At 43.5% G+C, this 18,205-nt stretch overlaps 1 protein-coding gene across 1 annotated transcript; it reads left to right on the top strand.

The window, feature by feature from the left end:
• Window positions 1-2,324: 2,324 nt before the first annotated feature.
• Window positions 2,325-5,610, top strand: LOC149355988 (uncharacterized). Its single transcript, XM_089577724.1, has 3 exons — window positions 2,325-2,714; window positions 3,395-3,609; window positions 5,116-5,610. The coding sequence occupies exons 1-3, from the start codon at window positions 2,522-2,524 to the stop codon at window positions 5,128-5,130; spliced, it is 423 nt and encodes a 140-aa protein (XP_089433850.1). The 5' UTR covers window positions 2,325-2,521; the 3' UTR covers window positions 5,131-5,610.
• Window positions 5,611-18,205: the final 12,595 nt, after the last annotated feature.

Below are 18,205 nucleotides of genomic sequence, written 5' to 3'. Positions count from 1 at the left end.
TTGTTAAGCTCGTGACTTTTTCATTTACTTAAGGAAAAAGAGATTCCACGCCCTCACAGAGGGTCCGTGAGCAAGAAGAGCAAAAAGCACTACATCAGAAGAGCAAAAACAAAATATAACAAAATACTTCAGAGTATGACACTCAATTGTTGCACTTGGCAGCTTTTTTTGACAATGGTCTAAATTTTGCTTTTCAGATGTTCTCAGCATATAGTACACTTGACAGACTCCAATGACATTGCTACACTACCATCAGCTTGGGTTCATAAAAACAAAGCCTTCTGGCCACCATTCAAGAGTTTGGCGAAAGTAAATGCTGCCATCAAGCACCAAAGGCAGCATGACACACAATGGCAACAGTTTGCCTGCAGAGTCCTGTCGACCACAGGTAAGTATAGAACGCGATACAAATGTCACTATTCAAAGATTACCTTTTTGGTACCTCAGAATGTAACACTACCCAAAACTGTCCAGCTTTAGAAGGCTATGAGTTTGCTCATGCCAAATTAGCTTCCTCTTATTTTATGTGTAACCTGGCGGTGACCAGTCAGTGACCTGCCAGAGAGCAGTCCAAGAGAGGCAACACGAAGGCACCCAGCTGCAGTTTCATTTGAGACTGACAAGCAGATGCTACAGTAAAATGTACAGACAGTGCACTAGCACGTGTGCCAGGGTGTTTCAGCTTGCATCTGACATCACCAGGCCTGAGTAGCGAAAGCTGCAGAATACTGCTTGTGAGCACTTCTTAAAATTATAAAAAGTTCTCAATTCGCACAAATGCATTTTGTGAAGTTACAATGTGAAGAAAAAAAAATTGGGTGCGTGAAAGCCTCAGTTGCTGCTTGAGGCCTGGTGCATATACCTGTGTGTTTTGTTGTACGCTACTGTAAATCAGTAGCCATGGTACTATATCGCTGCTAGGTCAGGTGATGCATACAGCGCTTAGTATGGCTAATAGTTATCTCCTGATTGGAAGTATTCACAAGAGCCACTAAATTGGACAACACTTTAATAAGCTACCCTTTTACACCTCTATTTTGTTTTCTGCTGTTCGAGCACCTTATATGCATATGTGCTAATAATGTCAAACAACTTTGCTGTATACTGCTACTGACTTTCTTTTTGCAGACAGCTATGAAGTCACACGTAGAGGGGCTTTAAGGGCTGAAGATCAATCGGACTTGACATCAGTGTTGGGTATCTCAGTCTAAATGGTAAAGTCAAAAATAGTGTATTCACAGATGAGATTGTGTACAAATCAGAAACAAAGATGAAGAAGGTTTACTGTCATGACAGCTGCACACACACATGTACAACCTGGTTCTTGTTCATATAAAAAATTCAGGGGGGCACTTTGCTGACCTAAAGTGTGGTGAGTCGAAAGCCTTTAGTGCGGTGTTGCAGCTTGTGTCACTGATCTGTGGTTAAGATGTTAACTAAGTACACAGCTGTTTGTGAATCTTAAATGCTGGAGTGCATTTGGGAGGCATCCGTCTGATTCGATGCCTTTCTGCACACACTCTCTTTTAGCGTCCTAGACAAGAACTACTTATGCGCTGGCAGGAAGTAGCGTAGCCATTAGCACGCTCGGCTGCGGAACGGAAGGATTGGGGTTCGAATAACATCGTGCACAAAGGTTTTTTTCTGGTCTGGCTAGATAAGCGTGACACCTCTGCTGACAACGTTCTGTTGACAACGATGCAGCATTAAAGCTGTTCGCCTTAAAAAGCACATAAAACAATTGCTACTTACGTTGTCACCAAGACGTCCAAGCGTATGCCCCGAAGCTTTGGCGTCACACGTTCTGGGACAGGTTACACATGCAGCCAGATGCATTCATATTTATGGCAGTTTTTTGGCTGTGTAGTGCTCACCTCATTTTCTCCACCAGTTTCTCACCTTCATGCGTAGCAACGTAAACTCACAGTTATCATTCTTGTGCACAACACTAATCCGTAACTATTCTAGTTAACTGCATTGCAGCATGCCTCACAACTTTCGGCCAGCCCCGCCATCTCATGGCTTGTGTGGCATTGGATTGGATTGCTTGCAGCACAGACAGATGCACTGCATCCAGTCCAGATATTAGCTCTATGAGTCCAGCAGCATGAATGCTTGCTTGGACACAAGTGCAACATTAGCTGCACGGTTCACCCATTGAAACATTTAGTGTCACTGCCGTCAATGGAGTACAGCACAGCCTTTTTTTTTTTTCTCAGCTACGTCAACAAAAGAAATTTACCACTGGTTCCAGTTTCCTTTTTGCGGCGATTTCGATTTGATTTCGAGATCATTGTCAATGCAAGTGAGATCACAGATTGAAAACATTTCAGTTACCACAGGTCAGCAGTACAGGAAGAAACAACCCTGCCAGCACTCATGCTGTAGAGAGCAAACGTACTTTCAGTTACGGGTCTGTATAGTTTTTAAGCAGCATTGTATTGAAACGAACTGCTCATAGTAGATGTCTGAATGAAAAAGTACCTTAGATATAGCACATATATGCATTACTGAGAGATAAATGAAGTCTGTCAATAATTTTACAAATGCAGCTAGTATCCCTTACATTTCAAAGATTGTCACAATTAATAACAATACTTATACCGTGCTTGCAGGTCATGTCTCTCAACCAGCTCAACCCTCTGCGTCCGCTTGTAAACCAGGAAGACCAAGTAGTATGCTTTCTGACAATAACAGTCATCCATGCGAGGCAGGTAAGTGAACTCTTCTTTTCTACCAAATTAAAAGGTACACAGTTTAAACTGCATGCAGACTTTTTTGCACATGACTTGTATGTTCTGCTGCTTTAATACATTTGTTTTCCATTCAGAACAACCGGAAGCCTATCATTGCAGCTAACGCTTGAACACCCTGCAGTGAACAAAATCATACATATTTTAATTTCGCTGAAACGGCAGCTGTTCAATTGTGTTTCTATTTAATTGCATGCGCATGACTTCTTGCAATCCTGTAAATATTCTTGAGGTCAGTTCTTTGTACTGTTACTAAATTATTTCTTTTTCTGTAGTGCAGCCCAGTGCCTTCATGATAGGCGCAGCACACAATATTTTCTTGTTTTTCTTTATGTCACCAAAATTAGGTTATCAAACAGAGCAGTGAAAATACGGACTGTTAATTGCTTACAGAATGAACTCTTGTCTGATATCCTCACATTAAAATGGACGTACAGTAGCATTGCTTAGAATGGGAGCATGGAACCTTCATCCTAGTTCGTAATTTATTTCTACATAGTATCCCTGTCTATATATATATATATATATATATATATATATATATATATTTATATATTTATATATATATATATTACATTTAAGTTTCTTCAACTTTATCTGAAACTTACACATCACAAACTTGCATCCTTTCCCTTTTCTAGCTGTGGTCAAAATTCTCCGGGAGCTTGAGCACTTCAAGGTGGAGCAAGCTCGACAGGCAGCTGTGCTTTCGAAAATAGCTGCGAAAATCATTACTGAAGCATATTCTGCAGACACGGTTGCGCCAGATGACATGCCTATGTATCCAGTGAAGACAAAGGAAGAATTTGACATCCTGGAGGCAAGCACAAAAGATGCGGCAACCTTTGCTGCACTAGTAAGTTAAATATCCTCAGCATCTTACGCTTACCCAAAAATAATAGGTGGGATTTGACATGTTTGCATTGTGTGGCTGCTTCCTTACTTTCAGGTGTAGACTCTAGGCCAGATTGGTGGAACAGATGTTGCGAGCACAACAAGGCGGGTGTTCAAAAAATTAGTTTCTGATGATGTTGCTGTTGAATACAACTGGACAGGAAGGAAAGGAAAAAAAAGAGCCGAAAAACTGGCCTTCATCCGCCTCGTATTCGATAAGAGTATACCCACACTGCACTGACACTGTTATTTTTTTTTTCTATAACAGCACTTGCGTACCTAGAGTGGTGGTCCTGATCATTGCAAACATTGTTTGCAGCTGCTGTTCGTGTAACCCACAGTGCAACAGATGATGAGATGGCACGTGCACTCGCTGACTGGCTGTGCTTTAGCAACGCACGGCTCACTGCAGCCATGGCAAGGAATAATCTCACTTGTGTATGCATACTAATGTGGCAGTATAAAGCAGCTGTCTTTGGAAGCAAACATGTGGTTGTGATAACTGGCAGAAACAGTTTGGAAAATTCATATATGGGTCATTGTTCACGACATTTTCAAGCTCCTGGTACACAAATATCACCTGGCATTTCTTTGTTACGCAAAAAAAATCACCCTGCATTTCCACTTTTCATCATGAACAGGTGTTACCTAAAACTCACACTTGCTATTCAGAGAGAGATCACATTTGCTGACAGCTCACCATGCTTAGATGTTCCATGTTGAGCATTGCAGGTCACTTGTATGCACGTACGACAAAGTTTAGTATGCGCGTCATTTGTTTCTACTCGTTTCCGTCTGCAGTGTGATTTGGCCACTGCTGAATACTGCACCACCGCCTCCGCTTGTGTTTTTGGCTGTACAATGTGACAGCTGTGCCTTTTATGATTTTGACATATCTTTGGCAGCAAGAGACATTTTCATTGCTGACAAGGTCACAGTGAAAACTGGCACAGCAAAACTGGCTCAGCTGATTCACTCCTGTGTTCAACTTTCACTTGGTGGTTTGAGAAGACTGGGCACTTGCTTTTTTGCATCTGTACTTTTACACTTTTACACGAAAAGAGTATATTGCTGTGTTTGTTTCTATAAGCATGCTTGGATGCATGCATGCATATATATATATGCATGCCTCATGCATAACCTTCTCATGCAGGTCGCTTAAGAGTATGTTTTATGAAGCTTTCACTCTGATAACAAGGGGCTAAGGGGCACAGATTTTTTTTCCCCCAATACTATTGCTCAGCCATAACAAATGAATAACAAGCTAATTTTGCTGCTCCAATGCTTTATGCTACGCTAATGTGAACCTCATTCTTTCAACCACTGACAGACCGAAATATTAACCTGACCGTGATTTAAAAAGCACTAGTGCTTAGCAGTTGAACTAGAGCCTGCTTACATTGACACACAGGTATGAGAATCAATAAGGTTGTCATGTTGCTGTCATCATTCTCTTTTTTTTCTACAGATGAAAAAGGTGTGATCCAGAGGTGTGTGGGCTCCAGGAAGGAACAGAGATTTTTCTTGCTGACTCCTGCTGGTTCCTGTTTTTCAAAGCGTATCGTAATTTTTTTCGTCTGTAAGTCTTATGTATATACTTTGTATGGTACGTTCTTGTTTTTATAACTTACAGCAAAACTGTTATTATAGCTTACAGTACATCTATTCACCAGCCTACCTGCTTGTACGCATCTTTGGACATTTTTCAGTTCAGTACTGTTCAGAACGACAGCATATTGCACTTAGTTTTTTGGTTCCTGTTCTACAAAGTTTATTGTCATTCTTTCAGTCTGTAAGCCCTACGTATATATTCTGTATGGTACGTTCTTGTTTGTATAACTTACAGCAAACCTATTATTATAGCTTACAGTATTTTGTTTAACATGTCTGCTTGTTGCACTTTTGGACATTTTTCACTTCATTACAAAAGCATATTACACCTAATTTTTCAATTGTATATGATCTAGCAATAAAATTTTCTACAACATTCGCTGCAGACTGAACTTACTTCAAATAATTGCATGTAGCTTCCTGTGGTTATACTAATGCTCTACCTACTGTGAATAGAGTGTGCTAATGCTTCAATATATGCTGCAAATAGGTACCTATTGCTGAAGACATCGAATTGCTGGCAAGTACACTTAGTCAGAACATGACATCAAATATCACTCCATTAAAATTATGACATGGGCATAGGTGATTTTGCATGCCTGAGAAGTATTAACTCAAGACCACAGTGCATGATGCCTTTATCTGAATAATATAGCACAGCTTACGGTGGTCTTGAAAGGTTTTCAACATTTCGTAGTTTTTTACGTGTTTCACTAACATTGTCTTGCGCGTTTAGCGAACACTTCATAGAGGTTTCAGGTAAGTAGTGCAACTGTTGCTTCACTGTTTTTTAAGCGTTCATTCATTACATTATCATAACGTTCTCCTCACGTTATACATACGTAGCAAAACTGTATATGAGCTGTTAGGGAAACGTTATAGCAACGTTTATTAGTAACGTTACAGAAACGCTACAAAAAAATGACGCTAACCACCTAGTTGTAACATTTGGCTCGATCACAAATTTAACATTTCTGTGCTACCTGGGTAGTTCCTAGCGCTATTCACGTATTTCGTGTCCATGCTCGCGTCGCTGACATTGCAAAGACGCACAAAATAAATCATATACGACGAATTTAATTTTACAGTAGCTTTTCCAGCGTGCAACCTGAATGGTTTGATAAATTAATTTTTTTCATTGCATTGCATAAACGTTACCTCCAGGACGGCTGCTTAACTTGGCCATAGTGAAGTCGAAGCGCTAGACAAGCCCGGAGTCGTAACTGACGGCGCGTAGTGTGAATATGGTGGCTAGTGCGAATTTGACTGAGCAGACGCTTTGGAACATTTTTGTTCTTCCATGTTCGGTGCGTGCGTCCTGCGCGTTGTATTGTCGTTTGTTTGTGTTGTGTAGTTAGTTTTCAAGTGAGTTGACCAGACATACAATGCCAGAAAACATGACACACATGAAACTAACTATTAAACCCATTTGTCCACACAGAAAAAAAACTGAAAACTGCTTCCAGCGTTGCATTCCACACACATTGTAGTATCTACCCACACATTAAAATTAAATTTCTGGTGGCCCATTTCTTTTCTATTGTTTCAGCAGACAATGGCATGATATATATATAATATCTAAGGAACTAATTGGCCTAGAAATAAACAAATTGCATTTTTGAGATCAGCAGAAAAAACTGAATAAGTCTGTGCAGTTTCATTGCATTTAGTCTGTAAATAAAAAAAATGATCTAAGACCGATGTCCCCCCTTAATGAAGTTACAATAATTTTTTTTAGGAACAGGAATCTCCTTCATGCATATGAAACAGCAGGAAGCGTATGCAATATGCAAACATGCGCTGATTACAACTTTGCTTTATGTTCCTGGCACTATATGATGCAGCAGTGTTAACTTACCTTCACACCCATCACCATGAACACGTATGATTGCATGTATGCGGCTTAAGGTGCCCTCCACATCTTTCAGGGCTCTGTTAAGTTTGAGGCAGTAGCACAGTATAGTACTATACAGCTTCCATCAAAACCACAGCAGTAGGTCAGGTAAAAACACTATTCTCAGGACTTAAGTGGCATGTCACAGGTATAAATCTGTTTCATTCAAACCTAACACCGAAATACCCAGGTTCAAAACATTTCATAAAACTTAATCTGGGTGAGCTTTGCCACACAAAAATGATGAGATTACATATTGTTTACAGTAGCTAAAGTTTTTACATTGAGCTGATTTGATTGGTTCACTGGGGTAAGGAGAGTCTGTGCTTGCCTTGTTACTGCATTCTAAAGCAATCAGTGTGCCCAATATGTCTCGGTGGTAAAATTAGCAAGGTGACAGGTTGGGCGAGCTGGATTGTTCACCTTGAGAAGAAATGTGAGTGAATGCTTGTCTTGAAGTTGCTCATAAGCAAATTTCCTTGTGAAAAGATGATTAAGTCTCAAAGGTCCCTCGGCCTCGCAGGAGCATCTGCAACATATGCAGGTGTTGGTCAGTTAATGGTGCTTCCATTTCGACTTCTAGCTGGACATCAAAACTTTCCAGCTGGAGGTAGCTGGAAGCAAGAAATACAGCTGGATATGATTTCCAGTTCCATAATCTAGCTGTAAATAGAATTTTCCAGCTTAAATTTAATGGTATCCAACTTGAAAAGGGCGTGGTTTCCATTTCCATAACCTAGCAAGCAATAGAAACATGTCTGGGGGATCTTGGTGAGCAGTGCGCCACCACGAACCTGACCACCACGCCTGGTTGTGCGTGACATAGCCATCTCCGGGGAAAACATCTTGGCAATTGAACCAATGCTGAGCATTTGGACCATTAATTAAGGCCCCTCAGCGGAGGCAACACACCACTTTGGCTGCAGCTTCCCGCAGACGCGGCACCTAGCTCCGGCCTGGCCTGACCGGGGAAATCGGCAGTCGCCTTTTCCTGTCCTCCCCTTCATCTTTCACCTGTCTTATTGCTGTTGTTGTTATCTTAATACAATGGCACATGCCCACACAGGGGCACAGTTAACTGTCCCATCTCCTGTTCTTGCCTTTTCATTTTGTGTGGGTGGCTATAGTGCTAACCTTGCATGTAGAACTACCATGGGTTATGCCATATTTTTATTGCTGGGGGTAGCATATATGGCGTGCATGCCAACGCATATGACGTCTACAGCACACTGTAGACTCCAATGCAAGCACTGCCCGTAGGCAGGGCTTGCGCGCAAGTTCCTGTCCCGTCCCTTCAATGGGCTCCGTGGTGGGCGCTCATAGCTGGCACTGAGGCCGAAAAAACAATTATTCATGGCTACCATGCATGCATCAAATGATCGCCCTCAAAAAAAAGGGGATGGACTGAAGTAACAGCTTCATTCTTTAAAAAAAAAAAAAACAGAAGTTTTTCCAAGGTACCATATGGTACGCACATAGCGAAACAGCAGAAAAAAAAATGGTGCCGTTCAACACTGCTGAACATGGTTACAGAGCGAAAGCTATGGCCTATCGGGCAACTAACTATATATAAGCGGCTTGGCATCTGTAACGTTGAGTGTGTTCCGAACACTGGTGGTGGTGGTGAAACTTTATTTCCAGCAGATATAGAGGAGTGACTCAAAGTTAAACGATGGCCGCTATCCTTTGGGCAGCGGCGCCGTCTTCAGCCAGCTGGAGGGGCTTGATCTGTGTCCCCGGGTCGGGGCTGAGCAATAGAGCTTCCCAATGATCAGAGTCGGTAATGAATCGACTCGTGGGTAGGGACTGCGGGCAGTTCCAGATCATATGATTTAGATCGGCTTAGCTATCACAATGTTTGCATTTGTCTAAGTAGAGTCCTTCCGCGAATAGAAGCTACATAATTGTGGATTTGGATAGGTGTTAGTTTGAAGTTTATGCCAGGCTTTGGCCTGTTGTTTGGAGAGCATTTTATCTTCTGGGGGGAATCCGCGTCTTGCAAGCCTGTAGTGCTGCAGGATTTCTCTAAGAAAACAACCTGTCCTTGCATGAGTATAGGGAGGGAGGGCTGCACGACCCAGCTCGGTGGGACAGTTCTCGAACTAGGTTATGAGCCGCCTCATTACCAGCAAGGGAGGCATGAGCAGGCGTCCAGATTAGGCGAATGCGCCGTGTGGGCTGATAATTTTGCAGAATCTGTGCTGCTTGTGGGGAGATTTTTCCCAACGTATAGTTACGTATCGCCAAATTTGAGTCGCTGACAATGGTTTCTGCCGAGGATCCCGCAATGGCTAGAGAAATGGCTGTTTCTTCTCCAACATATGTGTGTGCTGAATGCATATAGTGCCCCCAGTTATGAGTGTACCCCTTTCCGTGGTGACCACAGCTACCGTCTTGTCAGCCGAAGAATCTGCTGCATCTACATATACCACAGAAGTATCACTAAGAAAGCGTTTTCCTAATGATTTGGCTCTCTCTGTACGACGTTCAGCGTGGAAATCTGGGTGCATGTTATTGGAGGAATGACCAGAAGCTGGTGTATATGTTTGGGATGGACACTGAATAGGCAGCACACCCACCCTGGCAGGTGGCAGTTAATGGTTGATCGCGAGTGCTTGCTCACCTAATGAACGCTGCGGCCTATTGCAGCAGTGCCACGTGTCTGCCACAACGTTGTCAGCGCACACATGCAGCCAACATCTCTTTCTCATCACCCCACGTATACCTATTAGCACAATTCAGGCATCCACTACACGGAGCCAGTTATGCGCACTTCCTTTTCTTAAAATCATCTCAATGTAAAACGTTTTTAACGCCACTGAACACAACGAATGCCGACGGCCTATTGCTTCAGTGCCGCAATTCTGCCACAACGTTGTCAATGCCAACGCATGCAGCGCACAACTGTACTGCCACATATCTTGAAGCACGACTGAGGTGTCTACTGTTCAAATAGGGCAGTTATGCGCCTTTCCTTTGCTTTCCAAGCTCCCGCTTCATTGGTTTTATAGCTTAAAGCGTTACTAAGGTGTCACTGTCCCTGGGTGCCAGTTATGTGCCTTTCCTTTGCTTTCGAAGCTCAGGGTCATTTGAAGGTCAATTTTGCATGGTCCGTGATTGAAGCTCGAGGTCCCGTAGGCTTCAAAACTGCTTGAATCATTTCACTTCAGATCCCAGCAATGTACAATATTCCAAACTCCCATAGCGACCTAGCTTGGAGACATCCCTGCCTCCATCAGGTGCTCACAGATCACTCAATACAGTCAAGGGCATAATTTCGACCTGAACATGGTTTCCTGTCTCTCACTGAAAAATAAATGTAGAAGGGTCTTAGAGACCAGAACGTCACCGCGATGTCCATCGTATAAAAAGATAAAAAAAACAAGAAGGAAACTTTGCCTCCAGCCAACTCCCGATGTGCACTGAACCTCCCCTAGATGTCCTGAAGACGTCTTGAACGTCCGCAGGACGGCAAAAGTAGTTTCAATACCCGCGCGCTCACTGAATCCAAAGACCATACATCCCAATTAAATCCCAAACGGTGCTTCAAGTGTCAAAATATGGCCATGACTCTCTAAGCTGTCGCAGCCACCAAACCTGAGCCAAATGTGCATCTGATGAACACAAATCCAATGACTGCACCTCAGCACCAAAGTGCACTACTGTGGTCACCCTGCGTATGCCCACATATCCTACGCTCAAGAGAGCTCCGCCTCTGCTGAAGCGAAAGCAAAATTGGCATTGTGACCATCGCCTCCCTAGAGCCTGGAGGCGTTCGTTGGAGGTCCGCAGAGTTGCTGCGGGTGCATGAGTTGCAGGCTTCTCCCGATTGCGGGAAGCCTTCAGAGCTGCCAAGCCAGGGGCCTTTGTCAGAGGTGGCCGAGCAGTCTTTGCTGCGTTTGCCGGGGGCGCGATATGGCCCTGCCTCCGGCTCAATGTGTATTGGACGGTGTGGTTCTCCACTCCGTTGCTCCACATCGGTATCGAGAGCTACATTACCTGCAGTCTCTCAGTTTTGCCGAGGGTCTTCGGCGCCACTTGTGCGCATGCGCGAGGAGCCGAATGACGTCACAGCCACGCCTTTCCCCCGCCCGGGAGGCGCCGCCGAGTGACATCCCAGCTGCCGGCGCCGCGCGCCGACGCGCTGCTCACCTCCGACCGAGACTGCGCATGGGGAGGAGGAGGGTCGCGGTGTATAAATGACGGTGATGCGGCAGTGGAATAAGCAAAACAACTAGACGTAACAAGGGATATATACCGTACCTCTCGCTACGCGTATATCCTGGCATAGGTGAGCTAAGCCACTGCCAATGTTTTCCTGTGAGCAAGAACATTCCTTGTGTTTGTGGGAATCGTTTTCGCGCTTCGTGAAACGTTGTATTTTCCTTAGACTTAATAGTTATCTCTTTTCTTCTGGCTAGAAATAAATGCATGTGCAAACCAAAATGAATGTGTAAGTGCTAACCCCCTTTGTCCTAACTTTGGTAAGCCCCACGAGGCAACGTTTTTCTGCTGCACTGTTTACCAAAAGAAGAAAAATCATCTACAAGTACATTCCAACAATACAGACTATAAGTCAGCAAAAACTGCTTTAATTGAACAAAACCAAATCCAGGGAAGTCACCGCAGGAAAAATTCATTACCGGAGAAGAAAGCTCCTCAACCGCCGGACAAAAATTAAGGCAGTCATCTGTGCATTGAGGACGTGGTTGAATTCCCTCCTCTTCCACCACATCAAAACGTTGAGCCACCTCCTGTAGCGAGTACACATGTAAACACTTCACGGCAGCCGCAGTATGCAACCAACCACCCACGCGAAGCATCTGTTCACCAAAACTTTGTTCACCAACTTTGTTCATCTGTTAATCTGTTCACCAAAACATGCTAAAATGTTCAGCACTAAGGTTATAACTCTACAAAAAGTGTACTTAGCTCCAGATAGCGAATATGCAATTCGCCGCAGAGCAGAGAGACGAGCATGCCGGATAAATTATAGAGAAGACATCAGAGTTGTTAGGAGTGCACAGAAACATGTTCAGCGCCATTTGGACAAGCTCGCAAGATGAGAATGGCTATCCTTTTGCGCGAAGCTTTATCCCAGAAAGCCTCTTTCTAAGGTATATAGCAGTGTATGCAGCCACCCAATCAACCAGTGTACATTCAATGGACGTCCGAGGTATGTCCTTTACTGGATATACGGATATCCGTGGGAGATCCGCCGACGTCCAACGGCTCTCGCACGGACCTCCGACGGAGGTACAAATATAATTATTTAGACTGCCGACAGATATCCATCTCGGATATCCACCGGCGGATCTTTTGAGGATATTTGCAGGTAATGCATTCTTCACCATTATGAGGCAAGCCAGAACTACAACCACCAATCAGTGCACCTCCGAGGGCCACTGGGCTTATTAAAAGCCCGCAGAGTGTCTGAAATCGGACATACACCTTGCTTTATGTAATCTGCATGAATCTGTAAAGCAATCGACCAAAATGGCAAAGCATATCAGTCGGGATGATTTTATTATGACATAAATGCTGTCTTCAGTCTTCATGAGGAATGCATCAAACCGGCCATACACAGCTGCAGGAAGGATACTGTACAGACCATGATGAATTTGTAGACAAGCCGGGGACGTCTTCTGCAGAAAACAGTAAACATTAAGTTCAGAATATGTCATTAAAGCAAGCGAATTTGACAGACACCATTCAGTTGTATGCAGTAACTCCACTGTGCCAAGTAAATTAGTCATCTGCCGCTCCGAAAGCATGTTTTCATCTTGAACAACTAGTAAGTTGTAAGCAACAGAGGTGAGAATATTTCTTGCAATACAAAATATTTTGCTTTTCCAAAAAAAACTGCAAAAACAAATGCCCGACTGCAAAGCTTTGTACCAGTTCATGAAAAATGCGTGTACATTGCAAGCTTGAAGGAATTGGTGAGCGCTATAAAAACACGGAAAAGGGATAAACACACAGGACAACTGTTTAATCTCAGAAGAAACCTGACTAAATACACACATTTGACTTCATATCATACACAGAAGAGGGAGGAACACACGCGCTGACAAGAATGAAGGAAAAACAGGTAAAAACTATGCGAGCTTACAACAGCCCAAGATTACTATTCTTGAGGTAGGTTAGTTCTGTTCCCCCTAACATCACTGAAGGGGAGCTGACGCATTGCTTATCTGGAGCAACGTGCATTGCGAAATTTTCGATAATTTGTCGTTCCCGTCAGTTTCTAGCCCTACCTATTACTTTGGTGTTTTTTAGCAAGGTATTTACAGTGTGCGAAATGAGGTGCCAGGTTTCCGGATTTCACAAGTTGTTCGCATGATCTTTTGTGTTCCCGGAGCCTCGTAAGGCATCTTCTTGTTTGCCCTAAGTAAGTTAGTTGGCAGCTGAGCGGAATGCTGTAAATGACGTTTTCGTCACACTTTACATAGGTGTTTACGTGTTTGATGTTGCACCCAGGTTTCTTTTTGTGGTCTTCATTCTCGTTGACCTTTTTACACATTCCAATGAGCTTATTGGGAGCTGAAAAAACCACCTGGACTCCGTACTTGTTAGCTGTCCTCCTTATTCTGTGGGAGATATTGTGAACATACGGCATCACGGCAGCTCGTTTTCTTAGTTTTGTGGGACCCAGTAACTTCTCTTAGTAAGCTTTCAGCAGTACAGCAAAGTAACTGCTACGGGTAACCGCTCTCCTTCAATCGGGAGACCTGTTGGTCTACGCTGTGAATTATCAGTCATTCCAGAATTGTAAAGCGAGCTGTAGCTACGTCTTGCCTGAAACCAGCTATAAGAAAATCTTGCCCCCACTCGATAATTCAGAGCGTAGACCAACAGGTCTCCCAATTGAAGGAGAGCGGTTATCCGGAGCAGTTACTTTGCGGCATTGCTGAAAGCTTACTAAGAGAAGTTACTGGGTCCCACAAAACTAAGAAAATGAGCTACGAGGGACGCCCTGCCGTGATGCCGTAGGTTCACAATATCTCCCACAGAATAAGGAGGACAGCTAACAAGTACGGAGTACAGGTGGTTTTTTCAGCTGCCAATAAGCTCATTGGAATGTGTAAAAATGTCAACGAGAATGAAGACCACAAAAAGAAACCTGGGTGCAACACCAAACACGAAAACACCTATGTAAAGTGTGACGAAAACGTCATTTACAGCATTCCACTCAGCTGCCAACAAACTTACGCAGGGCAAACGAAAAGATGCCTTAACAAGAGGCTCCGGGAACACAAAAGATCAAGTGAACAACTTGCAAAGTCCGGGAATCTGGCACCTCATTTCGCACACTGTAAATGCATACCCTTGCTAAAAAACACCAAGGTAATAGGTAGGGCTAGAAACAGACGGGAACAAGAAATTATCAAAGCTTTTGCAATGCACATTGCTCCAAACCAAACAAGATAAGCAATGCGTCAGCTCCCCTTCAGTGATGTTAGGGGGAACAGAATTAACCTCCCTCAAGAACAGTAATCTTCGGCTGTTGTAAGCTCGCGTAGTTTTTACCTGTTTTTTCTTCATTCTTGTCGTCAAATGTGTGTATATAGTCATGTTTCTTCCGAGATTAAACAGTAGTTAGAAAGCGCTTCGTCCTGTGAGTTTGTCCCTTTTCAGTGTTTCTATAGCGCTCACCAATTCCTTCAAGTATGTATTTCCAACTCGCCCCAGTAGTAGCTCTTTTGTCTTTTACATTGCAAGACACCACAGCTACTCCCACAGGCAGTCACTGCCACACTGATGGTCAAAAAAATTCAAGTGCAAGAGTAGGGATCCTTACCACATCGTTGCAAGCTAGCTAATGACTTAGGTTGGGCACAAGGTACACTCATAGAGAAAAGTTTGCTGGATGTCGATTTTCCGAAAATATTTATTTTTGCATTGCCTCGCCAGGCAGTCAGCTGAAATTTGTTCAATAAGATCGAGTATCCATGTCCCCTCATGATTGTAGGCTTTTGATTAAATTGCTCTGGCTAACAGCACAGAGAAAATGTTTCACAAAGAACTCTTATCCCACACATTTTTATCCATTATTGTACAAGTACACTGCAGTATAGCTAGACACCCTCCGCTGCACAGAGCAAACAGAAGGAAAGTATCCATTATGTGACAGGGTCAAACTTGCACTGTAGTTCAAACTTACCTGAAGGTTGCTGCTGTAAGCTGCAGCTACTATATAGCTGCTAGCTTAGGTCAGTCACATCCACACTGTATGGACAAGAAAATAAAGTACGAGAGAGCACCTTATACTGAACGTTGTCAACGATGCAGCAAAACACAATCTCTGTCGAAACTACAATGCCCACAGGGTTCACTGATGAATCACGCATAAGGGCACTGACAGCATATTTGATGATCCACAGCTGCACAGGAGTAAGGAAGAGAGGTCTGGTCACAATCCAGGAACATGTGGCTCTAGGGGTGTCATATATGGTCCTGCTATCTGGCTCAGCATTGAGCCCTGTGGGCATAACATGTTTGGCAAAGTTATACCAAAGCACTGCAAGAGCTCATTGCACTCAGTGATTGGGAAGTAAGTGAAAAATGTGACTGAAGCTCGCAAATTTAACACAAAAGTTAAGCTGTCCTAAACAATGCTACTGCACAGTGCAAAGTACTGTGTAGTGAGTGGATGGTTGGAGACTTCCATTTGGCAAGCCTAATAAATAAATTGATAAGCTGTGGAAGTATGCACAACTTTTATATGACATTTTCAACCTACCTGTGCTTTCCACGGCTTGGCATAATTAATGTAGGCACCAATACACCGGTAGCCGGGCCACATCCACACTGCAAAGGCAACAGAAAAGTAAGAAAAACTAAGTCCCGAAGCACTGAAAAACTAACACCGTCCTGGCACTATGCTTTTCGTGCATTCTGTTTTATCGTAATTATGAACCTACGCGCAATTGCCTTAAGATTCACACCATGCAAGTACACACCGTCTCAATTTTTTTTCACAAACACGAGAAACACGTTTGCGGCAGCTAATGCAGTGTGCTTGCAATTTCCACTCCATGGCAAACAAGTAGCGCAACAGAGTACAACTGCGTTAATGCGCTTTAGTCATCCCACAGCAACACCCTGAAAGTAATTTTCAAGCACAGTTATACCCCTGTCACACGGCAAATTTAATGTCATTCCCATCGAATGACATTCGTTCAAAACGACATTAGTTTGCTGCCACACGAGAAAATCTAATGTCATTCGATGAAAACGACATTAGGTATCGAATGAGTTCCCTGAACACATTCGCCTGCGACGTCCGAGCTAATGTGTTCCCTCGACACCAGAGACTTGGTGAGAATATACACCGAAAAACACGATTACAGAAACGTCAGAAGCACTGTAATATTTCCGCGTCCCTACGATTGTGCTGTCGTTCATTTATGTATATAAAAATGTCAAATAGAATTGGAAAAAATAAAACTCACTCTCGCTACCAGCCTTGCGTGGTTAACATTCACAACATGGCGACGCCCAGCTCGCCCGCTTCGGACCGAATACTGCGTCGCCGCTGCATTTTTCGACGCGATAGCTTGCTCTAAGCGGTTGTATTCGCTTTTATTTTGTGCATTCTCATCCCTCCGTAACAATATAGTTTTGAAATATCAGTCGCTTTTGAGATAAATTTCAGAATTTCTTGATGCTAGGCTTAACTATGTACGGCGTACACTGTCGTCATAGCAACGACCCCGAGCGAAGTATTTCTCCAACTTTGCACTAGAATCTACATTTTCATTTCATCCAATTGATTTATATTAAAAAAAACAGCCTTCGAATGCATTCATTACTGCCGTTAATAAAAGAGAAAAACGTTTTTTCAGCACTCAGTTCAGGAGGTTTGACTTGCTGTCGTCTAGATGGCGCCACAGTATGTTATGCTTCTCGCGCGCTACGCTAGTCACACCCAACCACCGTGCTCCCTACCAAAACGCAGTGCGCGCAAGGTGCGCCCGTAGCATGCGCAAAGCTTTTGCGGACGCACAGCTAATACTGTCTAATTTCACAATAGAGAGCATTTCACAATATGACGTCCGCCTTTTGCCTGCCGCCGCTGGCTGAGGTTTGGCTTGGCTTGGACTTGTGGTGGATAGCAGTGATCAACACGTTATTGAAATCAACGTTTTTAGATCCCTCGCACAGCGCGCCTATCTAAATACGTTGATTAAAATGCGTATGAAGATTTTAGAATCGGTTTCCATTAGCAAAGCAATACTTTTTGCAACGTATTGAAGCATACATCGAAATTTTTGTATGCAGTACTCTCTTTCCATCGCAATCGCCATCATTTGCAAATGACATTAGTTTTTGCCGTGTAGCAGCGCGCAGAAAAAATGACATTAAGTCGAACAAATGTCATTCGATGAGAATGACATTAAATTTGCCGTGTGGCAGGGGTATTACTTACCTCGCAAGTGTTAACACCATGGCCGCTTCTTTCATCCAAAGCAACAAAGCATGTCTCGGCAAGGGGTCAGCCGACACCGGAGCTTTTTCACGAGAGCTTCAGAATCAAACGAACGTCTTTTCGAGCGCGTAGATGACACATCACATTTGTAGCACAGCCAAGCAACCACAGAGCGAACAAACCGCACATTGCAGCAAAAGTAAAGGTCGAAAGGAGCACCACGCGACGAAAACCTACGAGACCATCGCGCCACAAATATTGGCTTGGCTGATAGATTGGATTGGGTTGACTTTTAGGCTTACCGCTCTGCCGCGACCCCTGGTAGGAGTTTATTCGGGTTTGTCTTCATGGAAGGCAGCATGCATGGCTACATGCCTCGGTTACCTCGAAGGAGTGCTGCAGGATAAACGGGCGTTAATTATGAGCACTGGCGCCAGAAAGCCAAGCGAGTCGTTTAATTCTGGTTCTTTTACATCAACACCATAGCTGAGTGATCTTAATCAATCTGAATATTAAACTAGTTGGTGGTAGAAATGTGATTGTGTGAATTTTGGCATTGGCAAAATAGAATGTTTTAAAATGTTCGTCTGAGGGAAAACAAATTATATATGCCATGTAACC

The sequence above is a fragment of the Amblyomma mixtum genome, chromosome 3 (genome assembly GCF_055824585.1).
Source record: "Amblyomma mixtum isolate Tamu chromosome 3, ASM5582458v1, whole genome shotgun sequence".
Taxonomy (NCBI): domain Eukaryota; kingdom Metazoa; phylum Arthropoda; class Arachnida; order Ixodida; family Ixodidae; genus Amblyomma; species Amblyomma mixtum.
Note: the sequence above shows the minus strand (reverse complement) of the source record. Positions and strands in the feature narration are given on the sequence as shown.